At 37.9% G+C, this 21,797-nt stretch overlaps 1 protein-coding gene across 15 annotated transcripts in view; it reads right to left on the bottom strand.

The window, feature by feature from the left end:
- Positions 1-21,797, bottom strand: part of Setd5 (SET domain containing 5) — a 78,751-nt gene that overhangs the window by 6,733 nt on the left and 50,221 nt on the right. For all 15 annotated transcript variants that reach the window (XM_026788080.1, XM_026788083.1, XM_026788084.1 and 12 more), the window contains 3 exons: positions 18,941-19,070; positions 9,232-9,479; positions 2,784-3,254 (listed from right to left, as the gene is read on the bottom strand). In XM_026788080.1, coding sequence (XP_026643881.1) covers positions 2,784-3,254; positions 9,232-9,479; positions 18,941-19,070 — 849 coding nt within the window. The remainder of the gene's footprint in view (positions 1-2,783; positions 3,255-9,231; positions 9,480-18,940; positions 19,071-21,797) is intronic.

The raw sequence follows: 21,797 nt of genomic DNA, 5'->3' as shown, positions 1-21,797 counted from the left end.
AAAAAAAAAAAAAAAAAGAAAGAAAAATCAAACCAAACCAAAGTAAAACAAACCCCACTCTACTCCGCCGCCAAAAACAAAACAAAACAACCCTATTTTATTGACTGTATGTATATGGTTTCAGAGGGAAAAGGGGAAATGTGGAATACTTTAGAGCTGGATTTACTGGTGTTTGTGAGATACCCCACATACATACTAAGTTCTGAACTCAGATCCTGTGACAAACCGTAAGTGCTTTTACCCATTCCTTGGCTTTTTACTGGTAACATTCAGTTCAAAAACTTGGCACATTTATATGCTTTGGTGTTTTCGCCTTCATGTAGGTCTATGTGAGGGTGCTGGATCTCTTAGAACTGGAGTCACAGACAGCCGAAAGCTGCCACATGGGTGCTAGGAATCAAATCTGGATCCCATAGTAAAGCAGCCAGTCCTCTTAACCACTGAGCCATCCCTACAGTTCAATGCTATGTATTTTGTTAAGTCAGCATTACTCATGCAAGGCTTTGAGCCCCCATCATTATCTTATTCCTTATTATGTGTCAGTGTTTCCTTTTCCTATCATAAAGGCTCTTAATTTTGGGCCTAAAGTGTGAAAAAAAAAATCACAAAATAACCATGATAGCCTATGCATAATTTTTATATAAAATATTGGAGAGAAGTTAATTGGATAATGAACACTACTGTAATTGAAATAAAGTCACGAGGCTCTCCTCTCTCCCTCCCCTCTGTTTTTTTGAGACAGGGTTTCTCTGTGTAGCCCTAGTTGTCCTCGAATTTGCAAAGATCCTCTTGCCTCTGCCAACTTAGTGCTGGGTTGCACCACCACCGCCAGGGATCACAAGGCTCTATTTCAGTGAGTATATAACAACCCTTTTTCTGTGAAAATGTTACACACAGGATACTCTGCATTTTTAGTACCCAACAAAAAATTACACCCAAGTCACTATGACAACCAGAAATACTGCCAAAAGCACAGACTAAAAAACAAAAGCACCCGGCAGATTTTAGGTTCTGTGATTTTGAGAACAGGCATCACTTATAAGCCTCACCCCATGACAAGCTCTCTAAGGTCTGGTCTACCCACTGAGCTCTGTATTTGGGTCCTGGTTTCCACTGGCATCATCACTACTCTCAACTGTCTGTACCCATTTGCATCCCGGTGTACTGTCACCGATAGACTAGACAGTAACATCCTCACCTAGATTTGTTGGCTTATTTGTATTCTTTGCTTGAAATGTGGATAAACCTGTCAGTTCTCAATTCCTACTTCTCAAGCTAAATAAAGACTTCCTGTTCATTTGTAAACTACCTACTGCACAGTAGATTTAAGATATGAATAACTTCTCTGGAGCAACTATCACCACCATAGTTCAGGATTTATTAATGTTATTCTCCGGTGACGCTCCATGAGCACAGAATCTAGGAGGCGATCTAGCACATTAACAGCTAGGCCATGTAAACCTGGAATAAGAATCAGTGACTTGCTGGGCAGTGGTGGTGCACGCCCTTAATCCCAGTACTCAGGAGGCAGAGGCAGGCGGATTTCTGTGAGTTCGAGGCCAGCCTGGTCTACAAGAGCTAGTTCCAGGACAGTAACAAAAAACTATGGAGAAACCCTGTCTCGAAAAAAATTTAAAAAAAAAAAAAAAAAAAGGATCAGTGACTCCTTCATTTATCAGCTTTGTCACCAAAGGCAAGTTACTCAACTTACTGCTTTAGTTTTCTCACATTCAAAATGGGAAATTCCCTAATTATACAACCACTGTACAACAAAATGAATTACTGAAAACAAAAACATGATCAGGTTGGCTTTGAGCTCTCTAAAAAAATCAACTCATGTCTGTCTGTGGGTGCCCACAGAGGCCAGAAGAGGGCAGCAGAATCCTGGAGCTGGAGTTAACATTAAAATCAGGAGCTGGGAACTCAAGTTGAGTCCTTTGTTGTTGGCCCAGTCCTCCAGCCTCTGGCACAGAACTTCTCAATCCTCCTGCCTCAACTCTACAAATGGGAGCTGGGATTATAAATTCGAACCACATCTGTCTTAAAACTGTGACCCAAACTGAATTCTGTAACACAGCTTTCAGTGGATCTTCCAGTGTTCTAGCCTTTCAGCTGCACAGGTCAGCTATTTAAAATCTGTTGTGTGCCGGGCGATGGTGGCACCTGCCTTTAATCCCAGCACTCGGGAGGCAGAGGCAGGTGGATCTCTGTGAGTTCGAGACCAGCCTGGTCTACAGAGCTAGTTCCAGGACAGGCTCCAAAGCCACAGAGAAACCCTGTCTCGAAAAACCAAAAAAAAAAAAAAAAATCTGTTGTGTTTAAAAAGCCTGGGAGGGCTTCAGTTTTGCAATCCCACATCAACCTCCAGAATGCTAAAGTACTTGCTTTATTTGTATTTGGGATGCTGGAGGTGGAAGGACTTAGCATGCTACACAAGTACTCTTCTACTGACTACACTTTCAGGCCTCCTGGCTATTCACACTTGGCAGGTATACTAACACAGTCTACTTCTCAGGGTCTGAGAAGCCAAGACTGGACTGAAGATAACTTAAGTTCAGTCCCAGGATCCACACGGCGGAAGGAGAGAACTGATTACCACAGGTCATCTTCTGACTTCCGCAACACCCCACATAAGCCAAAGAAGTATATGTAATTAAGTGAACACCTAATTTTTCACAGGTCACAGCAGAGAGTAGGACAAGCTATACAGTGGACCTTGGAAAGTTCTGAATTGATCTGGCTAATATTCTTTATAAGAGATCCTGTGAAACATGAATACTTACTTTTTTCCTTTGTGGCGGGTTCTGAGGAGCAGATGGGACTCCTTCACAGGCTCTTTCACCGCTAGGTGACATGGATCCACGAGAGAGGTCTTTCATAAAACCATGTTCATATCTACTAGAAAAGCCTTCTGCAGGGGAACAATATCCTCCATCTAAATGTAAAGGCTTCCTGTCCCCCACCAAGGGGGACCCTCTATATAGTCCATCTGCTCGAGGCATAGCGTTCAAAGGGGAGTAGGCATACATCAAGTTGAACTCTGTCCTAAATGCCTGGTCTGAGTTTCTCAGCAAGGTCTGAGGGCCATCTCCACTCCTGCTTGAGAAGCCAGCTTCTGAGGTTGGAATGACAGAGGGATGAGAAGTCAGGTCAGGATGACTACAGTTGAGCAGGGAAGGTCTATCAGCACAGCTGTGAGCGCTGGAGTCTGGGTATCCCACTTTTGTCAAATCCAGGTCTTTTCGGTGACAAAGCTGAAAGGATAAAAATCAACAGAGATATAGGGCATGGTAGAAAGGAAAAAGTCAAAGTGCAGAAAGGGAGGTAAAGGGCACAGGTGTACAAGGGAGGGATGGAAGCATCAGAGAGACTCATTAACATGTAAAGTCCATTGGGCAATGAAAAGTGCCCACAAGCCAGACTACTAAGAAATCTCAGTGTTTCTGCATGAGAACACTGGGGAAGCTGGCACCAAGCAACTGGACAACATAATCACTCTGGCCAACTGAAACATACTTGGGGGCTGGCAGTGCAGTCAGGGGCAGATGCGAGACCCATAAGCACAATAGGAAAGGGTCTTAAGTTGCTGGTTTCTGGTGTTATATATTACTAAATTAGTATTAATAGTAGGTGGTGAGGGAGGGAAGGTGGGTAAAAGTAGAAGGTACCCGAAAAGTCAAGCATGTAAATTACTGGTTCAGTAAGACTAGCATTAAAGATAGCAACCAACCAGTCCTCTGTAAACTTATACCTTGAGTAATGTTTCTCATGCAACTTTCTGTCTGCTCAATTCTTCTTGTTGTGTCCTCTGCTGTCTACTAATGTATAAAAGGACTGCTAATGCCTACCACTGATATATCACTACACATCCGTGATAAAACCCAACTACTGTAAATCCCTAACATCAAGATTTCCTCTATTAGGTCAACTGCTTACAAAGAAGGTACCAGAAATCCAAATACCACATCAAATATCAAATCCCTGCTATACTAGAATCTGTAGCAACCAAGGTCAGAACAACCTACGCTTTCCCAACACCCAGGAAATCAACAGTAAACTAGGGGAATACGATCTTTTCCGTTTCTTAATTATCTATAGAAAAGCCTACTGACTCAAAATTCTCAGGAAGTTGGGCCCTAGTTATTTTAGAGTGGGATTAAAAAATTGGTTATTTTCTAAAAGATAGAGATTATAACTTTCTCTTTAAGAGGAAAAGGTTCTGTGTAGATTTATAGGGTTAATAATCACCACTTTTATCTAAAGCTTATAATAAAAGTTAACACTAAAATCTGAATTTAGGATCTTTACAGCAGAAGGGTTTCCAAGAAATGCACTCATTGATAACCTAAGAGGTATCAATTATTGTAGAGCAACCATATCCCAGACACTGGAGAACAGAGGGCCTATAACCCAGAGTTCCTTGCATATTTACACGCAGTAAGGCTCTCCAGAAAAGATGAAGGAAAGCTGAAGAAAGTTGGGTTTCCAAAGGAAGCTGCTCAACTATCACCCGAAGCCTAATGCAGAGCTGTCAGTTTAAGCCCAAAAATAAGTCATCATATGCATGATGAATAATGAGACAGCGCCTACCAACTCTACTTTCCTTGTTAACATGAAGATGTTATTCATTACTTTCTTTAACAAGGCTCTGATAGCACACAGAATCTGTATCCTTTGAAGATTTTCTTCTTTAATGAAACTCTTCAGCCACTGCTTCTCCCAAATGACAGCAATAAAACCAACCCCACAACATATATACAGCTACTTAATTTTCCTTGGTCTACTTTCCCAGCTACACAGAAGATTCAATCTACTTGCTGTGAATGCCTAGCATCTCATTCACTCAGATTTCCAGCCCTTCCACACATTCAGGACCATATTCATGCACTCACTCTCAGTTACCATGTGTGATTGAGACTGTATGATAACTACCTTTATGACTATGCATAGAGTAGCTCTCAGGGGAAGAGTTTTAGAGGAGGGAAAAGCATCTTGTTATTCATCTACTTCAAGAAGCAAAACATGGGGCTGGAGAGATGGCTCAGCAGCTAAGAACACTGCCTGGTCTTCCAAAGGTCCTGAGTTCAATTCCCAGCAACCACATGGTGGCTCACAGCCATCTGTAATGGGGTCTGGTGCCCTCTTCTGGCCTGCAGACATACATGCAGACAGAATACTGTATATAATGTATACATTAATAAAATTAATTAAAATTAAATTAATATAATTAATTAATTAAATTAATATAATTAATATAATTAAATAAATCTAAAAAAAAGAAGCAAAACACAAGAGAAAGACAAGCATGGGTGTTAGTCACAACTTTTTTTTTTTGGAGGAGGGGGTAGGTGTGGTTAAGAATGTACAGGGGAAATGTTTAACTGTAGAACTCAGCTCCATGGACAAAGTGATTTGTTAAATGCTTCCTGGTGTGTTTTTTTTCCCTCTCTCCAAGACAGGGTTTTTCTGTATAGCTTTGGAGCCTGTCCTGGAACTCACTCTGTAGACCAGGCTGGCCTCAAATCACAAAGATCAGCTTGCCTCTGCCTCCCCAGTGCTGGGATTAAAGGCTTGCACCAACCACTGGCTGGTTTTGTTTCTTTGGTTTTTAGAGACAGGTCATGGTGTCTTGGAAAGCTCTTAAGGAAAATTAGGTATAATGTTTCATGCTGTAAAGTAAACACCTCAAGTAGACTCAGGAAAGTTCCGTGAAATGTTACAGTGTTAGAACTTTTTAAAAAATTTTTTTAGAGGACTTGGGTTTTCTTCCGGGATGGTGAGAGTACCCTAATCCTTATTCTTCCTAGAGGAACTCTGGTCCTTCACCTTATACCCCCTCTGATCACCATCTTTCTTCACTTCCTTACTAGCTTCAGGCTTCGATTTTGAATTATCCAGGGGGAGTACCTGGGAACTAACAGAAGAGAGAGATGGCTAGTTCCTTTTAAGACTTGAATGGCTCTACCAGAGTTACAATCCACTGTATTTTAGGGACCACAATAAAACAAAATACCTCCCCATCACACACATAAAAACCAACAAAAATACTATGTATATGTATATTTGTTCTGTGACCTACACTGGGAGGGTTCTCAATATATAGACTGTCAACAACTGTGGCCCAGATAGCAGACGTACATCATGCCATAATAGGATATACTGAGCCGCTTCAGCAAAACAAGGTTTGGGTAGTAAATGCTTTCCAGTGGGGAGGGTGCTAGAACCTGTGTAAGACAGAGTATGCACCTGAGAGGACACCAGAAGGGAAAGGCAAGGTTAAGTGGGCATTGCTCTCTCAAGTTATTTTTATTCTTCCTCTAGATTCTTTCTCTTCCTGAAGAGCTCATTCTTGACTGTGTACACCTCATCCCCTTAGTACTAGATATGTTTCGAATGTACATCTTCTATTCGAAGTTTTTCCATTTTTACATTATGTGTTTGCCTGGCTGCCTGCCTGTCCATGTAATCACATGCGTGCAGTACCTGGCAGGATCAGAAGAGGGCATTAGAACCCCAAAGACCAGCATTATAGATAGGTGGGAGAGGCCATGTGGGCGTGTTGTGAATTCAAAGTTGAGTCCTGAAGAAAAGCCAGAGGTCTTAACTAGAGTTACTTTAGCCTGTATTTTATTTTACTTTAAAATTTTTTTTTTTAATTTATTTATTATGTATACAACTTTCTGCCTCCACACGCCAAAGGAGGGCGCCAGATCTCTTTACAGATGGTTTGGAGCCACCATTGGTTGCTGGGAATTGAACTCAGGACCTTCGGAAGAGCAGACAGTGCTCTTAATCTCTGAGCCATCTCTCCAGCCCTACTTTTAAATTTTTTAACAGAAAATTTTATTTCAACAGTTTCTTCTTCCAAATAACTGCACATTGGAAGAACAATACAGCAGTTAAGTTTCAGATTGTATCACCTTTCAATGTATTATTTCCTTTTTAGACTAACAGCTGTCTTCAAACTGAGGGGATTTTAGATGTATGACCAGGGCCCAACTTGCTGTGTCACAGTTTTGATGAAAAAAAGCTTGCAAACCAACCTTTCTGTACTCAACTGTAGAAAAAAACCATTGCTATCAGAATGATGACAAAGAGTGGCATGTCTGGATGTTGTTTTTTCTAATAGTGAGAATGGCAACACTGCCTTAATATCTCTCTCTCTGTCTCTCTCTCTCTGTATGTTAAATCTGCATGTATGTCTATGCACCACGTGCCTGTGGAAAAGAGTATCAGATCCCTGGAACTGGAGTTAGAGGGTTATGAGTCACCACATGGGTGCTTGTAATCAAAGTCCAGGCCTTGGCAAGAACATCAGTTACTCTGAATCGCTGAGCCCCTAAAATAGTTTAACTTATTTTTAAAAATTTTATGTGAATGCATGTGTATGTGTCTGTGCATGTTAGTGCAGGTGCCTAAGGAAGACATAGAGGGAGTTCCATCCCTTGGATCTGGAGTTACAGGTAGTTGGAATCCACCCAATTTGGGTGGTGGCGATGGAAGCTCTTGACTGCTGAGCCATGTCTTTAAATCCTATGTTTTAATGTTTAAATTTTTACATTTATTTTATGACTCTGTGGTGAAGCCAGAGGTTCAATTTGTGGAGGAGTTGGTTTTCAACTTCTACCATGTGGGTTGCTGGGCTGAATTCAGGTGGTCAGATTTGGCAGCAAGTAGCTTTACTGCCGAGCCAGCCTGCTTCCTGGTATTTTAACTGTATACTTAGACTGAGATTCACCAAAATCCATGTTCTTTCTCTCTTTTAAAAGATCTTGCATTTACATAGCATTTTATCATTATTACATGCAGCAAAAGATAGGAAATGTGCTGGTTATAAACTTGCTTGTTTTGGAAGACTTCTAGTTTCATTAATTATAACAATAATGAAGCTTAACCTAACCTGTCATGATAAGGTGCAACTCTATTCCTATAACTGATTGCACTCCAAGGACAATTTCTTTTTAGGATACTGTACTGTGAAATTCTAATTGCTAACTGAAAGTTTAACTATTAAGCAGAAAAAGTTACAATGGTCTAAATTCTGCTTTAATATCTGATTAAAAAGAGTTGGCAGTGACATATAATTTCACTGGGAAAATCAAATGTAACCAGGATGACATTTTCCCACCCAGAAATGTTTGCTTTGCTCTATAGCAAATGAATAATGACTGAGTTAGAAAAGAGAACATTGCTCTGCTTTCATAGTTGCTAGATCTTTTTTTACATTAGCCAAAGAAGAATTCTACACACTCATAAAAGCTTCAACAAGAGTGTGGCTGTTAGACATTCAGCTTTATCAAGACAACAACAGAGAAAAGAAAATCAGACTTTTTAGTGGGTGGATCAAGTTGTCCCCCACCACAGAATATCTATTTAATTAAAGCAACACGCAAGCAAAAGATGGGTTTTAATACACATGGATTATAGTCACATCTTCCATTGAACTTGAATACTAAAGTGACTGAGTATAACTTTTAGAGACAGTTTACTACATATACTTCTAACGTAATCCAACCTTTAAAGCATGTTTCTAGTCTTTTAGTCTCTCAGTCCTAACACATTGTAACACGGAGGGAAAGTAACCTGGAGTGGTAAAACCAAAACAAAACAGCAACAACAAAAACAACAAACACATTCACCATAAGCCATACCCCAGTATTTCTAAGTCTCTGTTCCCTGAGGCCATAGTGGAGCTACCAAAGAACCTGCAAAGACACTATATAGTTAAAAGGTCTTAAGCACACATACATGAGCCCACAGTGCAGTCTGAGTGCCCAGGCTTGGGAAACTAAATGGGTACCACAGGCACCTAGACACTTATTTTGACTGATACATATAATAAAGATGAAGATCTAGCATACTTATTACCTAAAATTAAGGAGACTGAAGGACTGAATGCCAAAAGACAAATGAATGGGATCTCAGCAGCACTGTTCCAATTTTGGCAAGAACAGGGGCTGCCAAGCAAGAGGCTACCAGCTACCAGTCCATAGTGACTCCATGTTTTTTTTTTTTCTTTCTGGAGTTCAAGTGAATATATTTTCTTTATAGGTATGTTAATGACTTTCACAACACACACACGACAAATCTCATAAATTTGCAGTGGTCCAATCCTAGGGTTTTCTTAATGAGATGAAGAAGACAGTTAATAAACACCTGAAATGATATTATATGAAGAGGAAGCATAATGACTTTCATATCAATTACTCCCAACAACCAAACCCCAATCACCTCAAACTGCAGAGGAGTGTTGGAGCGACTAGCAGTAGTAAGAGATGTGATTGGTGAGAACATGAGGCTGTATCCATTTCGACACTCCTCTTCTCCTGGGTGAGTCTGGCCAGGTGTGGACAGCTGGGGACTCTTTGAGCCTGAGCTGGAAGGGGGTGGTGTAACTGGAGACAGAGGCCGAAGCAACTTGGTGATATTCTGCTCCATCAGATAGCGAGACTTCCATTTCTTTAAAGGGCTCAGTAAGTCTGTGAAACACAAAACTTGGATGAGAACTGAATCATATTTTACTGTAAGGCTAGGTAGTAAAGGGTTCTGTCCTTCTTCATAACTCTTCTTATGCCTCATCCCATTATCTTCTCTACTCAGACCCAATGCCTAAACATACTTCTAATCACTACAATGACTGTGACTTTGGAAGCATTCTATGTCCCAGAGAAACTCCACATGAGTCTGAACAATTTTAATGTGAAGTACTTAAACCATTCTCTACTTCTATACTACCACCTGCGGGGTTGTCACACCTATATCCATCTTTCCTTATTTATCTGTGTACTCTTTCAGCAGCTCTTCCAGCAAACACAGTAGGAGACACACATGATCTTGGACTCTTACCTATCTCCTAGTGTTCTAATGTTGAACACTAGGAGCTAGAAACGGTTCCTATAAAAACTTCTCAACTACTAAAAACAAAACAAAACTCCTTCTGATTAGACTAACTCTGTATTCTTAGGTACACACACAAAAAGCAAGTTATTATACTAAATATTTTAGTGACTATGTTTTGTATTTGATGTAGTGTAGTTACTTGTGTTTAAGAGGACCTTCAGGAAAAACATATCTCAGAGGAAAAATATACTTTTATTCATTTATAGTTAAAATCATTAACATATACTACATGCAAAGTTAGGTGTATAAAGGCCATTATATATTTATTCTCTTTTCAAAGACCTTAGAGAAAACATGTAAAATACGTTTGACTTAAGTTTCTTACCAGTATGATCAAACTTGACTATAACCCCACCACTTTTGAGGCAGACACAGGATTGCCTCAAATTTAAGTCAGCTTAGTCTACACAGAAAATTCTAGGCCAGCCTGGGATAAATAATGAGACTTTAAAAAAAAATTAGTAGGCTCAAGTAGTTACAAACAAAGGGCCTCTGAGATATCTGACAAGTGAAGGTGAACTGTGGCTCAATCCCTGGAGCCCATATAAAGGTGGAAGCAGAGAACCAGAACCAACTCCCAAAAGTTATCTTCTGAACTCCACATGCATACCATAGGCCCTCAGTAAGAACGAAAATTAAAAAAAAATGTAAATTACCCTTCAAGGTATGTAAAGTCAGATATAGTGTCAAGGGGCAGTAGTCCCAGCTACTCAGGTGGGTGAGGTAGAAGAATTGCTTGAGCCTAAGAATTGAAGGCTAGCCCAGGCTTGAACAAAACTATGGCTTCCATTCTCAGAGAACAAAACAAAAACCAAAGTTTTTCTTGTATACCAGGCATTGTACAGTGTACTGGAAATGAAAATTTAACATGTCTATAAATCCTAGCATTACTGTTATTTTCATCACCCTATATTGAAGACTAATATATAGAAAGAAAAACTAGATGTTGTAGCACCTGGTCCATGTTTCCCTAGCCTATATGGTACTGAAGATCAAGTTAGCCTAGACGGGAGCTTTTGCAAACAGAGCTTCCATCTGTAACCATCCTGCCTTACAGTCTTAATAAAAGCATACCAAACTATAGCCTCATGGCTTGGTGGGAACAATGACAATCATACCAGGCTTCCAAGGCAAAGTTTGGATCATTATCAGAGACGTGCTTAGAAACATCACTCTGGTGATATGATGGTATGGAACTAGAACTGTGAAGCTACTGGACTCAACAGAATAACCAATACAAAGAGGTATGAGGCACTGATTATGTTTAAGTGGATATTTATTTTTCTGTTTTCTTGGGATTTTTCATTTCCCTACACTGAAAAGAGTAACTTTCCAATTGGCCTATATGTTGTTTTACTCTAAATGTGCTTAGGTACAAAAACCAAATAAACACGTAATTCAAGACTAATCTGCACAGTAACTTTTAAACACTTCTAAAGACTTCGAACCCAATCTTTAAGAACCCTGTACTGGAAGTTCAAAAATTTTAACTACTAAAGACTTATTTTGTAGTAAAGATCACTGTAGGAAAGTTGGAGGAAGTGGCCATACAAATGAATGAATGTGATATCTATTTAAAGATATTTACTGAACACTTAGGATGCTATCTTCAACAGACAGACCTAGAGACTGCCGGAATTCACAGATCAGTAGCCTATCATCTCTTTTCTGATTTTTTTTTTGTGTACAGCTGTCAAATTTTATGTCTAACATACACATACACTCATCTTTTAAAAAATGTTGACTCAATACTTCCCAAGATCATGTAAACAAACCACCATGCATTTAAACCCACCCATGCAAGTTAAAATGATTTCCCACAAATTTCTCTAATAAGGATTAAAATTTTCTAAGTTCTTATTCTTTGGGGGCTAGCCTGGGTTTTTGAAATAGGGTCTTACTTTGAAGTGACCTTGAACTGGCCATGTAATTCAGGCTGGCTTCAAACTAGCATCCTTCTCCTAACTTCCAAAACCTGGAAATATAGGCATGTGCTACCGTGTCTAATTTATGAATACCCTTTAAAAATGAGTAAATGCCAAAATTTAACCTGTACTAAATATTCTCCTTTATTGCAATTATAAACGTACTTCAATGACTAAAAATGTTGTTCTCCATCCTTTTTTTCTGTACTAATTATTAGGACAAATATAGGGCTTTTTCTTGTTGTTGTTAAAGAACGACTATGAGGCTGGGAGCTATGCAAACTTGAGAATGTGAGTTTGAATCCCCAGTACCAATATGAAGAGTCAGATATAGTTGCACTCTTGTCTGTAACCCCAGTGCTGGAGGTGGACCAGACTATTAGGGCTTGTGGATCACCAGCCTAGCAGCAGATTATTCAACAAGAGGATGTTTCAAAACAAATAGCACAAGGAGCTATAAAACAGGATTGCTGACTGCCTCCTCATTCTTCATGATGAACACCCGCACATTTACATATATTTACTACCTTTGTATTTATTCTTGTGTAAATTATGTGCCCATATTCAGCCATTGTATGTGGGTCTTTTTTTTTTGTTTTTCAATGTTTTATAAGAGTTCTATAAAGATGTTGATCGTCAAAAATGTTACAAATATACCTTTTCAGCTTGTTTGCTTTTAAAATGTATTTACTGGGACTAGAGAGATGGTAGTGGTTAAGAGCATTGGCTACTCTTACAGAGGAACCAGGTTCAGTGCCCAGTACCCACATGGCAGCTCATAGCCATCTCTAACTTCAGTTTTAGGGAATCTAATGCTGTCTTCTGAACTCCACGGGCACTAAGCACATATGTGGTATATGTACATGATAGGTATAGGCAAAACATAAATCTGAAAAGTTTTTATTGCCTTTATTACAATGCTTTTTATTAGCTAATGTATCTGTCATTTATCTTTTGCTTGTTACAATTACGTCTTAGCAATTCTATCCCTAAAACTATGAAAATGTCACTTACTGATCTATGACCTTTAAGTTTAATTTTTAATTCCTATTTGGCTTTTAAAAATATTTCATGTCATGTATAAATGTATATGGATGCATACATGCAATGTTGTGCACTTCAAAGTCAAAAGACAAGTTGGGGAGTTGATTCTTTCCTTCACCATGTGGATCTCAGGGATTGAGTCCAAGTTCTCAGGTTTGGCAGTATGTCCCCATTTTTTTTTTTTTTAATGATCTCAATATATTGAGTCTGTAACTCAGTATGCTTATGTGTGTTTGAGAGCAGGTTCTCACTGTGGCCCAGTATGTAGTCCAGGCTGAGATGGAACTCACTGTTGTCATTTTTCTGCCACAGCCTCCCAAGTGTTGGGGTTATAGGAGCAAAGCTTTGAGGGTTCAACTGCAGGACACCCATACATGCTGGGTAAACACTCTATATATTTAGCTATATCCCTTACCTAATTCATACTTAAGAGAAAAAAAAAATGTGTCCATTTATACTACACCTGTGTAGAGGCCAGAGGTAACTTTTGGGAGCTTGTTCTCTCTTCACCTCTATAGCACAGCATACTCCAGGTATGGCCTGTGCTTTTGTGGTCTGTCTCCACAACACCATCTCACCACGCACCTGTTTTTTAGATGGTTTTGGAATCTGAATTCTTACACCTACATATCCTGCTTTTTATATTGTTGTAGAATCTGAATTCAGGTCCTCAGGTTGTGAAGTAGGTACTTTTAGTCACTGAGCCATCCCTTGACACCCTAAATTATACTTAAAATTAAGTTTAGGGAGTTGATTCCTACTCCACCTTTCTAGTAGGTAGCAAATGCCTACTAGCACTTTTCCTTCTTTGCAATAACAGCTATAATTTTTCTTCACTGAATTAAACACATTTATTTCCATTAGACTATTCTTTGTTATATACATTTTTGATCCTTGTATATTTCTTGCAAGCACTTTACCACTAAGCTACAATGTTCCCCTAGCTTATTTCCATTGGTTTCTAAATATACTGATCTTGTTTCTGAAAGTTATTCTACTCCTTAAACAATATGGAATTGACATTAACACCCCCACCCCCTTTGAGACAGGGTCTTGTAATGCTTGTCTAGGTTGGCGCATACTTAGGACTTTCCTTTCTCAACTTCTCCAGTGATGGGATTCTAGGCACACACCACATCTAGCAATACTGATATTCTTGGAAATACTAGCCTCCCAATTCAATTTTGTTTTGATACAACAATCAGTTGTAATTTAGGGAGCAACCTCACTAATGACATTTCATGACCCTTTTCAGCTAATCAGGTTTTAAACCCACCCACACCCTCATCATTGAGGGACTCGGATTTCCAGCTCTCTCCCCCCCCACCCTGAACTTGCTCTGTAAAACAGGCTAGCCTCAAACTCACAGAGATCCACTTGCCTCTCGAGTGCTGGGATTAAAGGTGTGTGCCATCACCGCCTGGGTTGTTCTCTACTTTTTATTACAATTAGGAATAGGACATACTTCTCCATTTGCCCATCTTAATGTTTACATATGGTTTTGTATTTAGTCAATTTATAAGTGTCTACTAGTTTTCCTGCTACTTTTCTTGGTACATAACTAACTCTATTACTTTCATATGACAACACTCATCCTTCTTTACCAGTACTTACACCCCCTTTCCTTTGGAAAGAGGGACGTATGCTTATAGCTAAAAACTCTAGACTATGATAAATAGTTAACAAAACAGTGGGGAAACTTGATAATTCATATTTTTGGGTGGTTTGTAGAATGTGTGGCGTATGTGTGCAAAACCATGTGTGGGTGGGTGTGTACACCTGCATGTAGAAGCCAGATGTCTTACTCTACTGTCTCCACCTTTCCACCTTGTCCCTGAGACAGTCTCTCACTGGACTTGAACCTCACTGCTTTGGCTAGGCTGGCTAGCAAGCCAGCAAGCTCCAGAAATCTGCCCATGTCTGCTTTCCAATGTGGTAATTATAGGAATACTCAGCCATGCCTGGCTTTTTTATATGGATGCTGAGAATTAAATTCAAACTTAGCCTCTTATGTTTGCATAGAAAGTGTTTTAGTCATCTCTCCAGTTTTGACAGTTCATTCCTCCTACCCCAAGACAGGGTTTCTCTGTGGAGTCCTGGTTGTTCTGGAACTTGCTCTATAGATCAGTTGTGCCTCCAACCCCAGAGATCTGCCTGCCTCTGATGTAAGTGGTGCGATTAAAGGCATATACCACCATGCTCAGATAGCTCATCTAAAAGTTTAGTTTTTATAATAAATACAGCTGGCAAATGTTTTTAGATAAATTCATTAAACAATCATACACGACACTATCAAATTCATGAGTGGACATTGCTTTCTCCATTTCAAATGTCAAAGAAAATAACAAGGCAACTTTATATTCCTAAGAGAACTGGTCATATACAATATCCTTTAAACCTCTTGCAGATTCAAGGAGGTGAGTAAATCTAATTCACAAGTGACACTTTCTCCTGATCTAAGATCAATTTGATAAAACCAATCAAGTATAAACTATTTTATAAATTGTGGTAACAGAGATCAAATAAAAGGCTTTTATACTGGGTGAGGACCTCAAACCAAGAATAAAAATTAAAAGGGCCCATGAGATGCCCCAGAACGTGAAGGTTTACTGTCAAGGCTGATTACTTGAGTTCAACTCTCAAGCTCCACAAGGTAGAAGGAAAACAACTGATTCTTGCAAGATGTCCTTTGAAACTACAAATGTGTAAGTGCACATGTGCACAAGAAGACACACACACACTCTCATACTTCTTTAAATGTTAATGATAATATATATTATTTCATCAAGATCATGTAGGTGAACACATTTCAAAATCACAAATTCTATTACTCTGTAATCAGTTGGAGTTTGTCTTTTTAAAAATTTGTCTATGTAATTTTGCAACTATTAGCAATTATGAATATTCTGTACACAATTATTTAGTGTCTACATCTTTATTAAGTACTTACAACTAGTGAGTTTATGATTATAAATATTTTTAAAGCATATGAACAGATTGGTTTTTGTCCTTTGTTTGGTTTTTCAAGACATGGTTCTCTCTGTATAGCCCTGGCTGGCCTTGAATTCAGAGAATCACCTGCTTCTGCCTCCTGAGTACTGGGATTAAAGGTGTGGGCAACCACTACCTGGCTCTTGCTTTTCTATTGTTTTACTGAAAATCATTTTATTACTATATTAACTCAAAGACAATAGGACCACAAAAACAATAGTTAATAATATTTGAATTAAAGTGTTGGGTGTGGTGGTACATACCTCCATCTAGCATATAGATTAAGGCAGGAAGATGGCAAGTTTGGGGCTAGTCAGGATTACATAGTGAAACCTTGTCTCAAAAAAATAAACTGAAACAAATCAAAAACCAATCAACCAAAACAAAAAGAACCCCAAAATAGTAAGGGAAATATTTTAATGCACTTAGAACTTGCATTGGCAAAGGATGCAATCATTTAACAATCTCTCAAGTAGTTGAAAACTCCAGAGCAATTTACCATGCCTCTATTTCACAGCCCTATCTAGCTGTTTTGTTCCATATTCTCCTTTGCTCTTATAGATGTGCTATGATAACTCAGGCATTATGGTCACAGGGAAGGTAATTGTGTATTTTTAGCAAAGTACTTTATTACTACCTTTCCAAGTTTTATTTGAAAAATTTTAGATAAGCTGAGAATCCAATTTTTAAATGATGCTTCCTTGGAATCTGTTGGAGGAGAAAGAATATGGGTGCATAGAATTTATTCTTTCCATTAGTGAATACGGAATTTCCTTTATGTGTAAACTTAAAAAGTATTTTCAATAATGTTTTTTTGCATCACATATCCAAGTACGACCATTCCCAGATTGTTTCTTAGCTTTGTTAACTTTGAGGCTGAAAAACCTGTCTTCATTAATTTTCTTAGTATTTAAGTCATATTTACTTCTAACCAAGGACTTTACTCAACTGTTATTAACTCTGAACTTTTCGGTTACTATTAAGGTATCCCTGGGGTCATATAAATGTTATTTACAAACAAACATCATATCTCTTCCCTGTGTCAATGGTAATACCTCTTCTTTTTATACAATTTTAGTTTCTAGCATTCTTTGACTTTTCCTTTTGACAGCCTTACTATATAAGAGACCAGGTTGGCCTCAAAAATCAGACTTTCTCACCAGTCTTGATTAGTGGGATTACACATTAGGCGCAACCACACCAGAGGAATAATTTATTATTTTTAATCTAAGTAGTTCATACTAGAAAAGAACAAGTATTCTGTGTAGAATGTCAGCAGCAATTTCTATTATGGGTCTGATTCTAAACTAAGCACTTTATAAATAATACTATTGAGCTTATTAGCCTTAAAGCAGATGACGATCAGAGACATTTAGTAACATCATACAGTTTAAGGATACAGAATTGGATTTCAAAGAAGATCTGTTCGATTTTTTCTACTATATCATATTTATTTCCTCACTCTCTTCATCAACTTAGTATTTTTGCAAACAAAGCTTTTTGAAACACAACAAAGGAACTCCTTATGACTCACACCACATTTAAATGATGACTACTGATGGGTTTCTTTATGTAACTCTTTTCTTCTGTTTATACTGATTCTTAAGGGCAAGGTGTGTTCTGAGATGTTTCTCATTGCTTGCTAGGATATAGGTAGAAATGTAATAAAGGTTAGTGACTAACAGTGCTAATTCCATTACACTGAGGACATGTAGTAACAAAGACAATTTCTCTCTAAGTATGTGAAAGCCAGGAAATGAACTGTAGTACAGTTATCATTTTCTAAGATTAACTATCTATATACTTACAGTACATACCCAACAGATAGAGGGAGTCACACTTTACAGTCCAATTCAGCTATTCTAACTACACTCTAAAAGCTGTCTAAAAGTTGACACAATTGAGGGAAATCTGCCTCAAAAATTATGTTTAATCAAACCCGAATCTGTCTCAGTAGATGAACTAGTAAAATTCTATTAAACTCCATAATAATCAGCAAGTCAACAAATAGTGGTTTAAGAAGAGCAATCCACAAACCCCCAAAACAATATAAAGCAAAACTCTGAAAAATTATATTAGCTGTAGCCTCAACATGAGTTATAGTAACTAATGTATTTTGTAATTTTTGTTTTCTGTTGAGATAGGGTCTTGCAGGAATCATCTTGTCTTACTTTCCTGTTTATAGTATGTTTTGATTATATAATATTCAGAAAACTGATTTACAGGTAAGCTTATGGAAATCACAGAAAATGGTTTATTTATTTCTTTGTTTGAGTCAGGGATTGAAACAAGGGCACCACAAAAGCTAAAAGAACATGTTCTACCACTGAGTGACAACCTCCCATCCCGAGGACATACTAATTATGCTGATACCACAGAATTTTGGCAAAAAGGAAAAAAAACTAGGTAACATCTGAAGACAAAGATGGTGGTACATTTCTGAATTTGAGCACTGGGGAGGATAAATTTGACACCAGCCTAGATTAAACAGAGAAACCTTGTACAGCAAATACAGAAACAAAAAGGTAACATAAGTCAATGCACCAATGTTATCTGTTAGAGGTCTGCAATAAAACATGGTGAAAGACAATGGATCAGAAGATTTAAAGCCAAGTCATCTCAGGAATTTAATATGTATTAGGGGCAAATCCTTGGGAAAAAAAAATCAACAATGATTCCTCATAATCTCATTATTTCCAGCCCCATTTGCCAGATTCCACCCAACAAGCCACTTTACATTTTCATTTTCTTCCTGAACATTAGAATTCCACCATTTTCTACTGCTTCCCCTTATAAAATACAAATAAAGATTTCCTAAACTTACTACTTTAAACATATCTAACCTTTTTTATAACCATTTCTGCTGTTATCTGTATACTGTCTACTTCCTTCTTTGTCGTCCTGGGAAAACTGATCCCTGACTTGAGATCTTTCTCTTCCTCTGTAAAGACAGATGTAAAGTAACTATTTAGAGAACACACTATTCTTTTTTATATCGGAGTACCAACACTAAAATTTTTACTGTGAACCTCACATGGTAACTGTTTCATGTCAAACTGATAAAAAGATCAGACACATACCTGCATTGTCTTTACAGATACTAGAAGAATTACTATTCTCATTACTTTGGTATAGGTGCTGTGTTCTAGTCTCTTGGGGCACAGATGATGTCTGAGTCATCCCTTCTTCCAAGGCTTGCTTTATCCAGCGCTATAATGGGGGAAAAAACAGAGAATCTTTAAAAAAGAAAAAAAACGTTTAAAGCTATGTAGGACATCTGTTTCAGTGTACTAACCAGATCACAACACACCAACTGGTGAGAAATGCAATAAAAATACATTGACACAGCTTCAATTTCAAGTGATTTTGTACAGGTTCTTGAGTGTGCAACCAAGGCTCGCTTTAGCTGTCCTTTCCTTTTTCTTTAATGAAGATTATTATTGAAATGTCTCATGCAGCCTAGGCTAGCCTCAAACACACTGTGCAGCTAAGGATGACCTTGAATTTAGGATTTTCCACCCCACCTTCCAAGTTAGAATTACTTGCTTCTACCATTATACAAAGGTTTTTTTGTTTTGTTTTGTTTTTGTTTTTCGAGACAGGAGCTCTTGTAGACCAGGCTGGTCTTGAACTCAAGAGATCCGCCTGCGTCTGCCTCCTGACTGCTGGGATTAAAGGTGTGCGCCATCACCGCCCGGCCCATTATACAAAGTTTATGTGGCAAATGAAACAATCTGGATTATAAAATGGTATCCTATCAATCAATAAAAAATGGTAACCACTCAACTTTGCACACTGTTTAGGATAGCATTACTGTTTAAAGATAGGCTGACTTTTCAAGGTTTATAAAGAACCCTCTTGTTACCTTTTTTTTTAGTAGATAATATGCAATTTGAATGTATGAGAAAAAAATAAAGTCAGAAGAAATCTTGCAAAAATTTTAAGACCATAAGGAATTTTACTTTGTTTTTCCTATTTTTTCTTTTCTTTCTTCCTTTTTTTTTGCTGTTGTTATTATTTTTTCTCTGTAGCTAGCTCTTGTAGACCAAGCTGGCCTTGAACTCAGAGACCTACCTACCTCTGCCAGAGCCAGACAGATTAAAGGCTTACACCACCATTGCCAGGCTTGTAATTTTGTTTTCTTAAGATAAACAGTTGTAAAATTGCTCACCATTCTACCCTGACAGCAGACAGATCCAATTACAAGAAACACCAATTTTAGCCAGACTGACTTCAAATAGAAAAGGGGAACTATTATAATGTCACATCTTTAGAGAACATATACCACCCGTAAGAAAATAGTTTCTTCGAGTAGTTCTAGATTTGTGGTTGCTCAATTCTTAGAACCCGAGACAATCCAGTGAAATTTTACTATGAAAGAAACCTCAATCGTCCAAATATCTTTGTTGTCTATCAAACCCAAAGAAAAAAAAAGTAAACAGAGATAAGTAAATGGGTATATTAAAAAAAAAAAGATATCTGAAGTTACTTGAATGACATTCTAGGACATGACAAAGTGTCTAAAAACCCAAGAATGGGAGTGACATGCTCTCTCATACAGATTCCCAACACACAGATTATCAGAGGCACAATTCCTTAGAATGTAGAGGAGACCTTTGAGGGTCATCTTGGTCTAAAACTCTCTTCCATAAATGGGTGAAAACTAGCCTGGGAGTACAAGTGAAAAATCCTTCATTATGAATATACAAATTTTTATTTGTATTATATAAAAGTTATTAAGCTATAATAAATTTATTTTTCCAAACAAAGCGGATGACAAACAACTCAAATTTGAAGATCCCTATGCTCCCTAAATAATTAAAGAATTTTAAAAGATTATTAAAAAAAATTTTCAGTCTTTGGAAGTCACTGAAGAGTTTACAGTCTAGATCTTATGACTACAAAAAGGGAACATAAAACTAGATGGGACACGGAGAAGTAAGATGCTGTTAGGCTTGCCTCTAAGGCTAAACACAATTATCTCCTTCATTAAAAAAAAGGAACATAACCATTTCTTTGTACAAATAAACAGCAACAATAAAAGATGTGTGTGGGAGGAAGGGGTCAACCAAGGTTGAGGATGGTCACAGAGTTTTGGATAATATAACATGAGGTTCGGTTAAATTAATTTTCTATCTGTTGCCAATGGAGTTACTAAAGATATTAAAGATAAACCAAGTTAGGTGTTATGGTTCATGCCTTTAAACCTAGCATTCAAGAGGCAGAGACAGGCAGATCTCCTTGAGTTTGAGCAAGTTTAGCCTGTTCTATATAGAATTCCAGGACAGCATTAATTTGAGATTATCTTTAAAAGTAAACAAATAAAAATTCGGAGCATATACAGATAAAAGGAGCTCAAAGAGGGCTGATAAGAAGGTAAAAATATTTGTTGCTAAATATCTGACAACCTGAACTTAATATAAAGATGAGTTATCCTCTGACTTCCAATGATAACTACCTGCACACACACATAGTAATAAAACACAAAAGCAAGAGCTCAAACAAATGGATTTTCTACTGAATATAAGTCAGTTATAAACACATTTTTGGTTTGTTTGCTTGGGTCTCTGTTTATTGGAAAAACAAGGTAAGAACAAAAAAATTACAATCCCATATTGCAATTACCAAGAAGGCATTTCAATAGTCTACATTACTTACATCTTTATATTAATCTCTACTAAATTATCATCAACCTTCCTTAAAACAAAAAACAAAATCATACAGATTAACTTTATTTTCTATGTGAGTGTTTTGCCTGAATGTACATGTGTATGTATATGACTGCATGCAACTCATGCTCAACTTCCTTAGCGATCAGGGAAATGCAAATCAAGACAACTTTAAGATAACATCTTACACCTGTCAGAATGGCTAAAATGAAAAACACCAATGATAGCCTTTGCTGGAGAGGGTGTGGAGAAAGGGGTACACTCATCC

The sequence above is a fragment of the Microtus ochrogaster genome, unplaced genomic scaffold, assembly GCF_000317375.1.
Source record: "Microtus ochrogaster isolate Prairie Vole_2 unplaced genomic scaffold, MicOch1.0 UNK1, whole genome shotgun sequence".
Taxonomy (NCBI): domain Eukaryota; kingdom Metazoa; phylum Chordata; class Mammalia; order Rodentia; family Cricetidae; genus Microtus; species Microtus ochrogaster.
The sequence above is the reverse complement of the archived record's forward strand: the minus strand, read 5'-3'. Positions and strand labels throughout refer to the sequence as shown.